The 17,131-nt window shown below is 42.5% G+C and overlaps 2 protein-coding genes across 10 annotated transcripts in view; one reads left to right on the forward strand and one right to left on the reverse strand.

Moving 5' to 3' along the window:
• Window positions 1–9,631, forward strand: part of CCDC158 (coiled-coil domain containing 158) — a 110,778-nt gene extending 101,147 nt beyond the window's left edge. For 7 of the 9 annotated variants that reach the window (XM_047857422.1, XM_047857427.1, XM_047857429.1 and 4 more), the window contains 4 exons: window positions 1,991–2,058; window positions 4,949–5,107; window positions 6,910–7,009; window positions 9,422–9,631. In XM_047857422.1, the coding sequence (XP_047713378.1) occupies window positions 1,991–2,058; window positions 4,949–5,107; window positions 6,910–7,009; window positions 9,422–9,542 (448 nt within the window). In that variant the 3' untranslated portion in view covers window positions 9,543–9,631. Of the gene's footprint in view, window positions 1–1,990; window positions 2,059–4,948; window positions 5,108–6,887; window positions 7,010–9,421 lie in introns of those variants that run through there. The other 2 variants (XM_047857428.1, XM_047857430.1) reach the window with 2 other exon arrangements.
• A 3,303-nt stretch (window positions 9,632–12,934) lies between these two features.
• Window positions 12,935–16,636, reverse strand: STBD1 (starch binding domain 1). The gene is made up of 2 exons (XM_047857559.1): window positions 15,982–16,636; window positions 12,935–13,875 (listed from the first exon to the last, which is right to left on the reverse strand). The coding sequence occupies exons 1-2, from the start codon at window positions 16,181–16,183 to the stop codon at window positions 13,016–13,018; spliced, it is 1,062 nt and encodes a 353-aa protein (XP_047713515.1). The 5' UTR covers window positions 16,184–16,636; the 3' UTR covers window positions 12,935–13,015.
• Between the last annotated feature and the right edge of the window lie 495 nt (window positions 16,637–17,131).

A 17,131-nucleotide genomic window follows, 5' to 3' on the forward strand; every position in this document is an offset into this window, starting at 1 on the left:
CCCAATAGAGGCTTCAAAACATCCAGCTCCTTTTTACACATCTCCCTGTGGATATTTCAGGAGATGAAACATAATGACCTGAAGATCACAGTGACCAAAATAAAACAAAGGCAGTCATTCCACAAAACCATTCCCCTCCAGCTCATCTTGTTTCTGTAAATGGCCCCCTGCTTTCCAGGGCACCTCTGCTTAACCCTAACGTTCTCTTTGATTCTTCTTTCTTCTTTGTCGCGTTTCTCTAGTCACCAGATCTTATTGATTTTGCCTCCAAAACAGTTCTCAAATCCATTTTCTTCTTTGTACATCCTCTGGAACGGCCTGTGTTAATCTCCTATGTCTGCTGTAACAAAATTAGTTGCTTAAAATGACACAAATTGATCTCTCTTACATTTCCAAGGAGGCCCGAAGTCCCAAATCAGTTCCACCAGGTGGAGTCAGGATGTTGGCAGGTCCACACTCCCTCCAGAAGCCCTTGGGGTTAATCCATTTCCTTACTTTTTTCCAGCTTCTCTAGAAGCTTTGTTCCTTGCACTCTGGCTTGTGGCTTCTCCCTTCATCTTCAGATAGCAGCAGAGCATAGCATCTTCAAACCTCTCTGCTGAGATTGCCACATCGTCTTCTCTCTTTCACATGAAATCCCCCCTGCCTCCTTTTTACAGACCTTTGGGATGGCAGTTAGCCCCCCTCCTAAGAAACCCAGAATAATCTCTCCATCTCAGGATCTTTGATTTCATCACATCACATCACATAAGGCAACACTCATAGCACATATTTTTGGCAGCCATTATACAGCCTGCCACACTGCTCTAGGCCTTTTTACCTTTCTTATAGACTGTTGCAGTGGTCTTGACAGCATTGAGTGTGGGTATTTTTAAACTCCAGTCTCATAAACATTCCAGTCACTTCTATATATTAATTTCAAATTGATCTGCCTGAAGCACACCTCAGAGTATGACCTTCCCCAAGCCCCAGAACCTTCAAAGGCTCCCCCACTGCCTCCTGCAGCAAAAACACTCTTTGCCCTGATAATTAAGACTATCCATGGCTTCCCTTTCTAGAGCTTTTCTCCTAATAGAGCTATCCTCAAACTTTTTGGTCTCAGGACCCCTTTTCGTCACAAATATTGACGATTCCTGCGAACTTTTGTTTATTGCTATTCTAAGTATTGGAAAATAAGTTTTCATATTAGCATTTTAAAGATAGAAAACATTTTGATATACCTTTAGAAACAACAGTGTGTATCACACGTTCACCTAATAGCATTTTATTATGAAAAATAACTTTTTCAAACAAATTGTTGAGAAGGCATTCTTTTACAATTTAACATGTGACTTCACAGAAGATAGCTGATTCTCATATCTGCAGCGGCATTTAATCTGTTGTGGTATCAGATCTTGTGGATCCTCTGGGAAACTCCACTGCTCATTTGCGAGAGACCGAGAGTTCAAAGCAGATGCTGATGTTAGTGTCATAATTAAGACAGTGTGGGCATCACACACCCCCTGCAAGGGAACCACTGCCATAGTATCCTCGTGCCATCACCCAAACCACAGAGAACAGTGTGGTTTATTTCAACCTGTTGATTTAAGTAAGTCTAATAGTTTTGTAAAGTGATAACGACTATTGCTAAGAGAGGTTCCTTTTTTTTTGTCTTTTTTTTTTTTCATTTTAAAATAAGTTATAAAGATTGTGCCTCTTAGAATCTATGAGAGAAATACTTCGGGTTTATAGCTATTATAAAAATGAATTTTCTAACCAATATTATTATATTTTCATTCTGCAAAATGTTCATGGGCCCTGAACGATTAACAATAATGCAACTTGGGATCTCCCTGATATTTTTTGATTTCTGCAATTTAGGGTCATAACTGCCATCCTTAGCTTGTATTTTAGTCTGTCACTTTTGTGTGCATTAGCTTGCTTCTGTACATAAACCTTAGTACTGTATTTGTGAATTGGAATGTCTGCATGACCATTCTTATGCTTCCAGAGAGCCGGTCACATTACATACAGGAGACCTAGAAGATCCATCTAGTTGTTTTACATTCCCATCTACAGGTGAGTGAAAAGTACACAAGACAGGCCTGCTTCAAACTCTGCAGTGGCTTCTCATTTCCATGCGAGTGGAAGCCAGGTGTGACAGCAGCCTGTAAGTCCGCATTAACTCTCTAGGCTTATTTCCTCCTACTCCCTCCCCTCATTCACTCTGTGTCATCTACCCTTGAATTGCTCCTTGAACATCCCAGGCAGCTTCTGTACTAAGGCCTTTACACCACTGTTCCTTACACATTGCTAACCCTTCACCTCCTTTAAAGGCTCTGCTCAGATGTCACTTACCCAATGAAACTACTCTCATGACCTTCCACCAGAATTGTAACTCTCCCATACTCCCAATCACCCTTTTTTGTTTTTTTTTTAATTACTTAGTATCTTTTCATATGTAACTTACTAATTTATGTTGTTCATAAAGGTGACTCTGTCGCCTCCTGTTAGACAAAAGCCGCACAAGGGCAAGTATTGTTTGGTTTCCTGATATATCCCAGGCACATAGCAGGTGTTCAATAAATACTTATTGAACGGATGAAAAGAAAAAGAGAAGAATTGAGACAGATGGTTCTTTTTATAATTTCCAAAGACATAATGCTATCTGTTAAACAAGGGAGTCAAGGAAGAGATTGAAAGATAACAGAATCTGTTGAAAAGCAAAATGGCATAACAGACTAGAAATGGAAGAGAAAATAAAAACATTACAGGGGGAAGAAAGCCTTAGGAAAAACATAAATGGGATAGGCATGACTGAAATCACAGGGACTTGATGGACCTTCTGTGGGGAAATTACACAAAAAGAATTTTTAAAACTAAGACAAAAATAATTACAGAGAATATGTTATGGGGAGCCTGGGTGGCTCGTTGGTTGAGCATCCAACTTTGGCTCAGGTCATGATCTCAGAGCTCATGGGTTCAAGCCCCACATTGGGCTCTGTGCTGACAGCTCAGAGCCTGGGGCCTGCTTCAGATTCTGTCTTTGTCTGTCTCAGCCCCTCCCCTGCTTGCACACTGTCTCTCTCTCTTTCTTTCTCTCTCTCAAACATAAATAAACATTTAGAAAATTTTTAAAAAAGATTTGGAAGGTGTAATTGGTCTTCCTATAGAAGAGACTAAAATGAATAGGAAAGAATGAAGCTGTGAAAATGATGGTTATTCAACAAAGGCTTAGCTGTAAATCTGGACAGTAATATAATATTACAGAAATAATGTAAATAAGGAAAGTTGAGGTATGAGGTGAAAGAGATAAGAAAAAGATAAATCTCCATATTTTCTTGTTTTTTATGGGAGATTGTCAGTATATATCTAAAAAAACAGTTTTAATAAAATAAATGCAAATTCTTAATTTTTGAATAATCTTCAACTTGTGAGAAATCTTTTAAGAACTATATTTTGAAGAAAAGGACCATTTATTTGAAGTTAATGCTTTGAGCATTACTCAATTACAAATGCTTTGAGCTTTGAGGTTTACTTCACTTACATGTTTTACTGTTGTTTTAATAATTACCCAAGAGAATACAACATGTATTCTTACCTTGTTAGATTAATATAAATGAGGGCTTTACTTTTTTCTTGCATTGTGAGTACTTTAGAACATGTTAATTCCACTCACTATTCTTTCAAATTATATAACATTTGTTGTCACATGTACATTTTAATTATAAAGGTAAACATCACAATGGATAATTTGCGTTATTTTATACAGTTAATATCCATTTAGATATACCCATGTGTTTATACTTTACTTTCTCTCTGGTGTCATTTTACTCTCAATGCCTTTGATTTTTCCTTTAAGGTAAGTCTGCTGGTGATATATTCTCTCAGTTTCTGTTTTTCTGCAGTTGTCTTTATTTCATCATCATTTTTTTTTCAACGTTTATTTTTATTTTTGGGACAGAAAGAGACAGAGCATGAACGGGGGAGGGGCAGAGAGAGGGAGACACAGAATCGGAAACAGGCTCCAGGCTCTGAGCCATCAGCCCAGAGCCCGACGCGAGGCTCGAACTCACGGACCGCGAGATGGTGACCTGGCTGAAGTCGGACGCTTAACCGACTGCGCCACCCAGGCGCCCCATATTTCATCATCATTTTTGAAGAATATTTTTGTTGAGTTTCGAATTTTAGGACATTTTTCTTTCACTTTGAAAATATTCCATGGTTTTCTGGTTTCCATTGTTTCTATGAGAAGTCAGCTCTGAATTTAATTGTTGCGCATTTAAATGTAATCTTTTTTGCCCTTTTGGCAACTTTAGGATTGTTTTTGTCTTTGATTTGTTTTTTGAGGTTTTTGGGGTGTTTTTCTTTTTCTTTTTTAGCAGTTGTTATTGATACGTTCAGGTGTGGTTTTCTTTATGTAAGAAGTACCTGTTTAGGGTTTGGAATAATGCTGCTTAAATCTGTGGTTGTCTGTGCCTCCACTATCCAGATCTTGTGGGTCTATACCTATTACTTGTATATATGATTTTTTCTCTTGGTTTTCTGCCACATCATTTTGTCTCCTTCTATGCCTGTTTGTTCTTATTCTATGAAAGACATCTGTGAAAAATTGTTCAAATGGTTGGAGGCAAAGAATGAGGTTACCTTCCTCCAGATAGCATTCATGCTTGCTTCTGGTAGACAACTAAGAACACCACAATCCCAGATCAATTTAATCCAATCGGGAATTAAGATAATTTGAAGCTAGATCTCAAGATCCCCAAGGGCAGGTCTTCTTGTTCCTGTTCATCCTTATTTCTAAGACAGCCCTTTGCAGTTCTAACCCAAAGCCTTGGGTATTTATCGGAACATCCCCTTACCCCCATCATTGGGAATATTTTCTCATGAAAGTTTGACTTTTTGAGAAGTGCAGTATACTATTTTTAACTAATTCTGTCCTTTTGCTTCTGTTCTTGCAAAATTTTAGCAAGTCCATCTGTGAAAAATTCAGCTTCTCGTTCATTCCATTCTTCTCCTAAGAAGTCTCCAGTTCACTCACTCCTAACTAGTTCAGTTGAAGATTCAGTAGGTTCCACATCACCGTATAGATCCACGAAACCCGTTCTTTCACCTGATTCTGTTAAAGGTAAGAATGATCTGATGTCATTGATGAGCTTAATTGGTTTCTTCCTCTGGTGAATTGAAAGTTCTTTTCCATAATCAGAATTAATAAGATCTTATATGGTGTTCTTATATGCAAAGTCTAACTGATGCTGTGTAACTTAAGTGAGTCTTATTTAAATAAAACAGCTATCGCATGCATGCACACACTCTCTTCTTAATAAATATGCATAGATATTGTATGTGAATATTTTCTCTATTACTCTGACATGAATAATGAACTTCCCCCCCCCCCTGCATTTTATTATAAGATTTTGGTCTTTTTTTTTTTTTAATGTTGTGACTTTTCTTTCTTATTTACATTCTCTCAAATCATGACTCTCTTCAGTCTCTGCCTTTGTAAGTGCAAGTATTTATCATACAAATTTGTCAGATGTCCTCATTTCTTAAATGTTAAGTTCACTTGTTATTTGCTAAAACAGATAAGGAAAATGGTTTTATTTAGATTAAGCGCATGATAAATAAGTGGACATTATGTGTGTGTGTGTGTGTGTGTGTGTGTGTGTGTGTGTGTATACTGACTTGAACTTGAAATGTTTTTACCATATATTGACAGCAATGCAAACAACCCCATGCTCTCTGGCATCAGTCCCTTTGATAAGGGATAAACTAGGCAAATTGTTGCATCACTGTTAAGTCAGCTCTCAGCCTTTAGAAATTCTATGCCTCATACATTTCTACATCTCCCCAAAATCTGCAAACCACAACATAATCACAGATTTTAGTACATTTTACCATCTTTTTTCTGTATTTTGTCCTCCATCCTCTCTTACATTTCTGAGTTATTCCTTGGTGTCTTTAAAAATACTAAATACTAAATAAAAATACTTTTTAAAAAGGGCAAATTCTTGAGCTATTAGAGCTGTGACTACTGTAGAAGTAGAACAGTACTTCTGGTCACCTCATTATTAATTTGTGATTACATAATAGCATGGAATTTCCTTTTTTTTTTTCTATTGTCAGATCCTAATCAAACATCATGTATTTTATATTATCCATGTGAAAAATATCTCTCTGAGGAAGTGGTTTTCATCCTCTTGAACTAAAGTAATTCTTAGATGATTGCCTCTAATACTAATGTCTGTTACTGAAAAGAGTGGGTTTTTTTTGATAGGAAAATGAGCCACCAAAAAATATTTTCAAGATTATACAGCAAGTCAGGGACTAAGATCAAAGTTAGAATTTCAGGGTTGCCAATCAACTATCTTTTAGAGATCAGCAAAACGTAGCATACTTATTAGAGGTTAGCTTACTGGCTTCCAACCCCTCTTCACTTGCTCCTCCCACATGTATTCCAGGCTCACTGTGGCCATGTCAGGATCCAGACTCACTCTCCCACCATGTAAAACTGTCCTCATTCAGGTGACAGCCACTAAAATGGGCACTTGGTCTCACACACATTCAAAACTGTTGCCAGTGTCGGTATTAAGTCTTGCTCTTCCAAATCCTAAATTAACGTATCTACACAGGTTTGGTATGAAAAGCTGTCATTTAGAATGAATGTATCATTAAATTTAAAGTATTCTTCTCGCTCATCCCATTTAATGCTATGTAGTTAAATAATAATAAGCCAGATTGTTTTGAAACAAATTCAGATAAGCTAGTGTTGGAATATTTAGATAAAACACTTTTTAATTTGTATAGTGTTTTAAAGTTTCCATTATTTTAAAAGAAAGGTTGTTTAACTTGTAATTGGAAGATTTCTAAAAAGAAATACTGAATAGACTTTTAATATCACATCTAAGCAATTTTCTAATAGCTTCACAGTCTCAGCCAATAGAAACAACAGGAAAAACATGTCGGAAGCTTCAGAACAGACTGGAAAGCTTGCAAACTCTGGTAGAAGATTTACAGATGAAGAACCAAGGTACAGTGTACATTTCAGAGAGATCTTCCTTGCTCAAAAGAGTACTCACCTTCCCTTCAGGTTAAGCCTGTTGTCTATAGACCCGCAGAAGAGGATATTGAATAAGCAATTCAGAAACATCAAGTCAAAACATGAAGGTCTTAACCATGACTAACCCCCAGATTAATTGTGTGACCTCGGGCATGTCACTTTAGCCCTGCTCTACTCCGTCATCTAATAGGGATGGTAATACTGCTGACCAACCCTCCGTAGGACACATTTTGAGCAGTTTTTCACACGACACTTTCCCACACATTATCTTTCTTATCCCTGTTAGGTCTGCACATAAGCATTTGTATGACGGTAGCCAGGATAAGATTGTAGTTGATAGCTGGAAGACAAAATAACCATATTTCACCTTACACGGAATTTAAATTAGCATAGGCTAGAAGAGACTATGCCACCCAGTGAATCACTAACTAAAAAGATAAACTACTTTCAAATGCACTAAAGCTGTTTGAATGAGAAACTGTCATACTCTGCAGATGGTAGGTAAATTTGGGGGCATAAGTTCTAAGTGGTTGTTCCTGTGGATGTGGGAAGCCCATCATGTTTTATGCTTTTCTGGTATAAATTCACGAATCCAGGAGTCTGTCAGAGAGAAATAATTTTGGAGTATACTTGTTAATTCTTAGCCCATCTTTCTATCTCTAGAGAATATAAGCTGCTAGATGAAGGATAGTAAATATTTTTCTAAGAACAATTCCTTATAAAGAAAATTTAACCTTATCAATAATAATAGTTGCTATTAATATTTCTTGAACACTTACCAGCTGTGTGGCAGGCCCCGTATTCAGTGTTTGATTATTTATGTTTTCTTCATGTGAGCCTCACAATACTGGGAGGTGGGTACTGATATCAGGTCATTTGAAAATGAGGAAACTGATGATCAGATTACAATCAGTAAATCGTTAAGTCACACAACGGGTAGTATATCTGGGACTTGATCTCTGCAATTGCTGCTTCCAAAGTCCACGTTTTTCAACATGCTGAGGCTATGCCAAATTGTTATTAAGGCAAGTTCCAGATCCTTTCTGTTAATCCCAGATCCTTGTGTATGTAAACATTAAGAAAACATTTGATTTTAAGTTTGTCGTGATATTTTTAAAGGATGCATTATCTTATTGGCCCCATTTTTATTCACACTTTGACTTATATTTCTGAATATATATCTGAGTAATGCTACCATGTAATAATCCAAATGGGAGACATGTTGTATTTGTTTAAAAAATAAAAAGACCTTTTTATTTGATGCATTGCCTGGTTGGAGTGTCTCTTGGAAGTTATGAAACAAATATTTTGGAAGCATTTATCAAAACTTAAAGTGTATATATGCTTTGACCCAGAAATTCTACCTCTAGCAATTTATTCAAGAAAAAATTGTACAAGCACACAAAAGTCTGTTTATAAAAGTATTTCCTATACTTTTATAAACAGACTTTTGTGTGCCACCAATGCCACCATAAATCGCTATTACAATACCATTGACTATATTTCCTGTGCTGTACCTTTCATCCCCATGACTCATTCATTCCATAATTGAAAACCTGAGAAATCAACTTGTAAGAATTTTATTTACTAACATGTTGGTACATCCATATAATGGAATACTATACAGTCATAACAAAACATGAGCTGAACTGGAAAAATGTTGACATTTTTTAAGTGAATAAAGCAAGCTACAGAACAATCTATACTACATATTTCCACTTGTGCAAAGAAGGAAAGTGTGTGCACGTGCGTGCATGTACACGAAGATATTTACCAAACTGCTTTCGGTGACGACTTCTGAGGGGAGTTCAGCAGGTTGAGGGAGCAGAGACGAATACCTTCACCTTCATCTCTCTTTGCACCCTTCTGAGGTGTTCAAATTATTTACAATTAGTATGTATTATTTCTATAAGTATGCTCACTTAAAACAACTGCAAGATGGGGCGACTGGGTGGCGCAGTCGGTTAAGCGTCCGACTTCAGCCAGGTCACGATCTCGCGGTCCATGAGTTCGAGCCCCGCGTCAGGCTCTGGGCTGCTGGCTCAGAGCCTGGAGCCTGTTTCCGATTCTGTGTCTCCCTCTCTCTCTGCCCCTCCCCCGTTCATGCTCTGTCTCTCTCTGTCCCATAAATAAATAAAAACGTTGAAAAGAAAAAAAAAATTAAAAAAAAAAAAAAACAACTGCAAGAGTAAAGATTTACCCTTAGCTCTGTCCATAACATCAGTCTTTTCAAAAATATGCTACTTTGCAATTTTTAAGAACTTCCCGATCTCAGAACGTGTCTCTTCTATAGTAGCAAGCTGACCTTTTAAGAAGCACATTATAAAATTCAAAGGCAGAGTAGATGTTGCTAATCTAATTTTGTTTTATCATCACTTTCAGCAATGTCTTCAATGATCAGAAATCAAGAAAAGAGGATACAGAAAGTGAAAGACCAGGAAAAAATGTTACTAAAATGATACATTGCTTGCCTGTTCTTTACAGAGGGATGATGCCCAAATAATTGTGGTGTTGCTTATAATTAGTGCCCTGTGTAGTTTTTTTCTTTTTATGTGAAAATTTAATAAAAGATACCCTCCCCTGTAAACTCTATTTTGAAATAAACTATTCTTCAATGCTCTCACAGTAAAACTTCAAACAGTTCTAACTAGATGTGAAAGTCTGCATCCCTTATAAGGTATTAATTTGTGCTAAGACCCATGTGCTGGAACAATTGTGTGGTTTTTATTATCTTTACTGGTGCTGAAGCAATAGTTATTCTTTCCAGCTTCAAAAAAACTTGACACACAAGTAAAATATGTGGTATAATGCCCAGAAGGACAAACTCCAAGGTACTGACAGGGATCCTTTTGTGACCCTGAACTCACTGTTCCGTCAGTATCAATGAATGTCATCAGATAACACAACATCGGGGCCCCTAATCAAAACTTTTAGAAAAGTTTTTTCTAAAAACACTTTTACATATTAATAACTGTAAAGAAAGAAACAAGAATGTGTTCTTCAGCCGGTGGGTAACTTCTAGATTGAATGGATTCAGCCTGCTTTACTTAGATTTTATTAGATTAGGAGGGTTTTGCATGCGGATTGTTTTCTAACACCAATAACCAGCTAGGTGTCCTAGGAGTCCATTCAATTCTAACACTAACTACCTGGAGTTAGTATCAGATTCTCCAGGTCTAAGGGTTCAGTCCCACAAGACCTCCCCCCACTTCAGATGCAGTTGCAAGTTCTGGGCTACCTGTACTCTGACTATAAATTGGAGTTTCCCACACCCCCCTCCCCAGTTTCACTAACTTGCTAGAACAGATCACAACTCAGAAAAGCACTTTACTTACTATTACCAGTTTATTTTAAAGAACACAACTCAGGAACAGCCAAATGTAAGAGAGGCACAGGGCAAAGTATAGTGTTTGGTACACGAGGCTTTCATGCACTCTCAAGGCATGTCACCCTCCCAGGACCTAGACGTGTTTACCAACCTGGAAGCTTCTGAAATCTTATTCAAGAGTTTTTATAGAGCTTAATCCGCAGTCCCCTTCTCCTCTTTGGAGATCAGGGAAGGGGGCTGGAAGTTCCAATCCTCTAATCACTGGTCTTCCTGCCAGAGACGACAGGGACAGCAGAAGGGTAGCTGTCTAAAGATGTCACCAAGAAATGACTGCCCTGCTAGAGGCTATTCCCCAGCCCCAGCGCCATCACATCTACTGACCAGGCCTCACTAAAGGCTTGTGGACAAAGCAATATGCAGCACTTTCTGGCCAAAAATTTTAGTAAGCATTTGTGTTTTTCCTCACTTTATTTCCCCTTCCATGAGCTGGATACAGTGGACAGCAGGGTCCTAGGGGATGGCAGAGCCGCAGGACAGAAGCAGCTTGGGCAACAATCTGCAGGGAGAGCTGCCCTCCTGCCAGAAATACCCACTGCTGATTATTTAGTGAGCAAGAAACAGGCTTCTGGTGCAGCCTTCTTAACATGCATGGTGTCTGTCTGTGACAGCAGCGGCATTAGTCCCAACCGGTGCAGATAATAGTGACTAAATCCTCCTGTTTCTCCTCTAAATGACAGTGTTAACATGCTAAGCATGTCCAATTTTACAATATTTTTTTAAAATATGAACTTTAAGGGGCACCTAGGTGGCTAAGTCGGTTAAGTGTCCGACTTCGGCTCAGGTCATGATCTCACGGCTCAAGGGTTGGAGCCCAGCTCAGAGCCTGGAACCTGCTTCGGATTCTCTGTCTCCCTCTCTCTCTGCCCCTCCCCCACCTGCGCTCTTCCTCTCGAAAATAAACATTAAAAAAAAATTTTAGTAAGAACTTTAATATATGTATCTCTTACCTCAATTGGTTTTACTGAAAGATTTTTATTTCATCAGGTAATGATAAAATTGCTAGTGAAAGAACTCTAACGAAATTTTTATTGCAAACTGTTTTACTTTAAATTTTACCTAATAGAAATGCTTGGGCATTTTGTGCAGTAATAGTAAATGCCCTCTGAAGACCTTAGTGGTAGAGTGTGAAATTCATTATAAAGTATATGAAAAGTATATGTGGATTTTACATATACATGCTAGGAGCCAAAAACTATCATAGTTCTTATAAGCACTTTCTATTTTCTTTTGGGTTTATGCTCTTTTCAGCAAACACCACCTGTAACCAGGATTAAACACTGTTTTGCCAAACGATGTTATACTTACTACAAGTTGTTTTAACATATAAAAGCTCATTTTCGAGTACAAGCACGCATAATATCCCTCCAAATAATGGTGAAGTTTTAAAAAAGTTCTAAAATGTTTTCCCCAAAGAGAGGAGAAAACGGACCTCTCTTGCTTCTTGATTTTTTCTATGCATCTGTTATTAGTGGAGGAAAATATCGGCATTTTATATCTAGGCTATTATGGTACTAAGATTTAGACAAATAATTCAGACATTTAATGAAGATATTAAAACTCAGGTTTTATTTGTTCAGTATAATAAAGTTTAAATGTCTTACTTCTTCTCAGAACAAGGATGTACCTGTGTGTCACTGTCCTATTACAGTTTTGTTACCCAGGATAGCTATTGGTATGAAAGGGAAGGGCAGGGGAAATGATTGCTATGGGACAGTCCTTCTGTCAGTCCAGACCCCCTGTGAGACAGGAGGGGAGGGGGTGGGGCAGTCCTGCAAAGGCCCTGGAGGTAAATGATGGCTGTGTCTGTCTTCTCTGCAGTCAGGCTATACCTGGACCTCCCAGCCCTCTAAGAGGCATCACTCAGGCCACCTGGCTCAGCCCACACCTTCATCCAGTTCGCACTTCCTCTCTTCGCGGTCTCCTCCCAATGACAGACCCGGACTAGGCCCCTTGTTTCTACACTGGTCTGCAATCATTAAGACAAAGACTTACTTGCTACTTTCAAACCGGGGCTGGCACGTAAAATCAAGCAAAAAAACAAAAACAAAACAAACAAAAAAACACTGGGGAGTCTTAACGTATAACCTCATATCCTTGCTAACCACCTCTTGTGACCGTATTTTTTTTTCACAGTTCCATATGGCATTAACTATTTTTAAATATAGAGGGTGCACGTAGTAAAGAGTTTCTCCAGTTGTACCAGTAGGAAGGCAGCTCTTTATGAATGAGATGTGTTTCACTCTCTTGGTTTAAGGGTCACCCAAAGGCTCAAGCTTGAACCCTGTGCAGCTGGTTGGTTTCTGCGTGCTCTGGCCAGTCCACACCTGAAGCTTAGCCAAGTCACTCCCCAAGAGGACTAAGCTCTGAAATAACAATGGATCAGCAAAGACCCACCCATCGATGCCACAGGGGAAAAAAAGTCCATGCTCACCGAAAGCATATACCTACATATGTATTTCTGCACATTAGACAAAAGCCGCTAGCAAATTTGAAACAACTCTGATGGCTATATTTGGAGTTATACTTCCTTTATTTAAAATTATTCAGTGTGCTCCACAAATAGCCTCTCTAGCACTTTGAAAACTGAATCACTGAATCCCCCACCGCTTTTGTACCACTTTATCCTCACGGCCAGTCTCCAGGAACCTATTGCTGCATTCTTCCCAGCGGGTAATTTTCCCGTTGTCTACCACTACAAACTTCCATTCCACCACTGTATCTGCTGGCAGGGACACAGAGTGAGACCAGAACCCGTCCTTGCTATACTGGAGTGGGATGTAAGTGTTCCACCTCCCAAGGCTCTCATGGTCTCCAGTTACTGCAATGAATTGCCCACCAGTGCTTGTGACATAATGGACCTGGAACCTGATACTAACTTGCTGAGACTCTGAAGACATTGCTACCCCCTTTTTGCGTGTCACATCCATTTCCTGACCTCTTGGTTCCATAAGAGTGCTTCTGCCACAGTCCATTCCCTGGTTTGGGCTTAACCCTGGAGCCTCAAGACCGCCACCCAAACCAACATCTCCCCAAGAGGAGTGCCTGGACACCATTTCCCAGTCCTCATTGTCAGCCCGGTCCTGACTGCTCAACTCGGCAAGGCTCACTTCTTTCCCTCTGTCAACGACCAGGTTGCTAGAATACAACTTTTCGGCAAAACACGGAGCTGCTTTAGCGAGTGTCTCTTGTCCTTTCTGGAATCCCCATTCTGCCAGAGGAGACTGAAGCCTTTCATTTCTTGAAACTGCAGAGGAACCCCTAGAGTCACCAGTCCCAGATGTAGCTAGAGATTCTGTGTCTGGAAACTGTCCAGAAGGAACATGCTCTCTCGAACTGTCACAATCACCGTCTTTTCCAGAAGGACTCTGCTGTCTCCATGTTGCTTCCTGCAGGTTACCATGCCCTTTGGTCTCTGAAACCAAACATCCATTGCTTTCTTGAAGATGCTCTAAAAAGCAAAAGGAAAAATGTAATAGTGTCAGGCAGTTCATGTGAGAAAAAAGGCTAAGAAAATCGGTTTATTGAAGACTTTACCACTAATCTATCTGCAGTTCACGAAATCCATCTCTATTAAAAGCAAGTGCTTAATTACCTAGTTAAGACACTAACTGAACCAACAGCACGCTTTAAGAACATACATGTATATGCAACAATAAAAGGCACATCTGGGAGTGTCCGTGTGCTCACACAAGAATGTAAATGAAGTGGCCAGTTGTAGAGGCAGCAGTTTAACCCTGTCATGCTCCTTGATCTCTGCAGTCCAGGCTTTATTGGCATACAGCCAAGTTTGGTTTCTATCAGCAGAAAATGCTGTCCAGCCTGTGGGGCAAAGATCCACACAGCTACCCTACAGACCCTACGAGTACACCTGTACTCCCAGGAACTGCCAGCAGCCCAGGGATCAGCTCTCACAGATGTGGGCAGATCCACAGCAGCTGTTGCTATGGTTGGGGGGCTGGGGAGGGGGGGGGGGAGATACAAAGGATAGCAGTGCATCATTGAACAAGGATTGGGGGTGAGGGTAGGGGGAGAGGGCTGGTTTCTCCTTGCCAACCCCATATGCATCAGAAGTAAACCTTGGGGGGCCTGGATGGCTCAGTTGGTTAAGCTTCCTAGTCTTGGTTTCAGCTTAGGTCATGATCTCACAGTTTCACAAGTTTGAGCCCCACCTCACCGGCTCTGCGATGGCACCGTGGGCCTGCTTGGGATTCTCTCACCCTCCCTCTCTGCCCCTTCCCCGCTTGTGTGGTCTCTCTCTCAAATAAATAAAGTAAACCTTTTTAACAAAACAGAGGCTTTTTACATCCCCTCCCATTGTACACTTTTAAAAAACACGTTCTTACTGTCCACAATCCAAGCTCCCTAAAGGCTCAGTTTCCTTCTTGGCCACCTCACTGACAGTCGGGATAGTTCCCTACAAGATGGAAGTGTCCCAAGTCATACAATCAGCATAGATGGGAGGGTCTCTTTCTTTTGGGGGTGGGCCTTGTTTAATTTTATCTCCTTTTAATGGTGGAGTTGTGAGACGTAAAAACATTGCCCTGAATTCTCAATCTTTCAACCTAAAACGTGAGACTGGCTTCATGAAGACGGAGGAGCTCTCTGCTCATCTCAAACCAATCGCAGGAAAGGCACAGAAGCAGTCTTTCAAATGGCTACACATGAACACCGACTCCACTAAAAATAAAGTTCCCAGATGTCATTTTCACGCTCGGCTGAAGTCCAGGCATGGGCAGCTGGCCAAGGGAGGGCACTGGGAGCTAAGGTTTTCTGCCAGTCCTCTTACTTTGTGTAGCACAGTCTCTAACATGTACACATGTAAACCTGGATGTCAATTCTACTCATTGGAGTTGGGTGCCCTATTAGGTAGGTCCCCTCCCGGGGCATTAGACAACCCTATGCTTTTGGGTCCCACGGCTCTGAAATGGGCAGCCAGCATACAGCCCTAGGGCTTCAGCTGAGGCCTTCCTGGCCAGAGTCCAACCTGAACTTTGCCTTCCTGACAGAAGCATCCAGATAGCGGGAGGTGCTCAGCGCCTGGGAGTTAGTTCCCAGACCCAGCTCCTCCATGGGGTGAGGTAGGGGAGGACGTGAGGTTATGGGATTGGGATGAGAAAGTGTCCCTGCTCGGTCTGAGATTGATGAGGGTTGTAGGATCTCCCTGAGCCTAGGCATGCCCTTTGTAAGGCCCGGAAGGGGCGCCGCCACCGCCGCGGCCGCCCGCACTGCGCCAAGCGCAGCCACGCAAAGGAGCCCATCCCCCTCGGGGTCCTCGGGGGCGGGCGCCCAGGGTAGAGACTCTGCCCGCGCTGCCCTCGGACGATGGGTCGGGGAACCTTCGGAGCCTCCGAGGAGGGCGAGAAACCTGCCCGGCGCGTGCGCACTAGCCTGGGAAAAAAATGAGAGGCGTGGGGAGGGTCCTGCCCGGGGTAGGGGAGGTAAGTCGGGGGAAAGGGCCAAGAGAAAAACTCCAGGTGGGTTTTTTTTTTCCTCCCTCGGTGAACTCCAAAGCCCCCATGGCAGATCTGCCCTCGAGACGTGGGAGGAAGAATACCTGCTTTGGTGACCAGCTCCCGCCTGGAAGGTACAGGGCTCGGTCCCCCGCCGCCACCCTGATCGCTTCCCGGAGCCGCAGCTTCCCCCTGAGGGGCGTTCCGCTCCGCGTCGCTCTCATTCCCCGCGTCCCGCAGCAGCCAAACGAAAATCGCTCCGGCCAGGCCCCCTCCGACCAGCAGGGCCGACCAGACGGCGCCCATGGCTGAGAGGCCGCAGCTGCGGGAGACGACGGCGACCGGGAACCGGGACTCGGGTCACGCAGGCAGAGCCACACCTACCCCGCCCGGCCCAGCCTTCTACGGTCCCGGCGGCCGGCGCTCCTGCGCGGAGCCCAGCCCACGGCGACTAATACTCAACTTTCCCAGCCCCGCCCCGCTTCCCGCCCCGGGGCTGCAGCCCCAGGCTCCGGCCGGGCGGAGACTCGGGCGCCCTCCTTTTCCAGCATATTCATTCCCGACCCCGCCCCGCGGCTGGCGGCCGAGCGCCCGGGTGCCCCGTTCCACGTGTGGCCCGCGCGCGGAAAGAGCCCAAGTGCGCACAGCTGCCGCGCGCCGGCCGGGCTCTGCCCCACCGCCGTTCCTCCCCGCTCCAGCTGCCCGCAGGGTCGGGTCGCGCTTCGGCCTGCGCCCGGCGCCTCGGCGCCTCCTCCCCGTAGCCTCTCAGCGGCGGCGCGGCCAGCCAGAGACCGGGGCTTCCAGGAACTTAGACGCGGGAGAGGCCGACGTGCGTCGGTGACGCGCGGGTTTGGGGCTCTGGCTGGTGGGGAAGCTGGCCGGATCGGGTGGAGTGGGATGGAAGCACAGCGGGCGGCGGGCGGGGAAACCCTGTGGAAGCTCCATTCGGCCGCCACTCAGCTGCGCCTAGCCTCCGCAAGCCTCCGCCACCCGCCGGTACCATGAAAGGATTGGACTGAGACCCGTCCATCTATCAATGCCAGTCTTCTCAACCACATCCAGTCGTTGTTTCTTCCTCGACCTCTTTTTAGGGTGTGTGGTTGTTGCAAAATGCGTGCCCTCTTGTCTGGACTGGATGTTGCCCAGGGACAAGCTCCTACAGCAGCGTTTATTAATAAAAATAGCAACCCTCTTTGTTAAACGCTGTGTGCCAGGTAATGTATATGTTTAATTTGATCCTCACAAACCCACATC

This window comes from Prionailurus viverrinus, chromosome B1 (genome assembly GCF_022837055.1).
Source record: "Prionailurus viverrinus isolate Anna chromosome B1, UM_Priviv_1.0, whole genome shotgun sequence".
NCBI classification, from domain to species: domain Eukaryota; kingdom Metazoa; phylum Chordata; class Mammalia; order Carnivora; family Felidae; genus Prionailurus; species Prionailurus viverrinus.

Bases quoted from the DNA above. Each gene is read 5' to 3' on its own strand.
- STBD1 (XM_047857559.1), bottom strand. From the start codon at position 16,183: ATGGGCGCCGTCTGGTCGGCCCTGCTGGTCGGAGGGGGCCTGGCCGGA. The intron at 13,876-15,981 runs GTATTCTTCCTC...TTTGCTTTTTAG, and splicing joins GGAGCTGGTCACCAAAGCAG to AGCATCTTCAAGAAAGCAAT.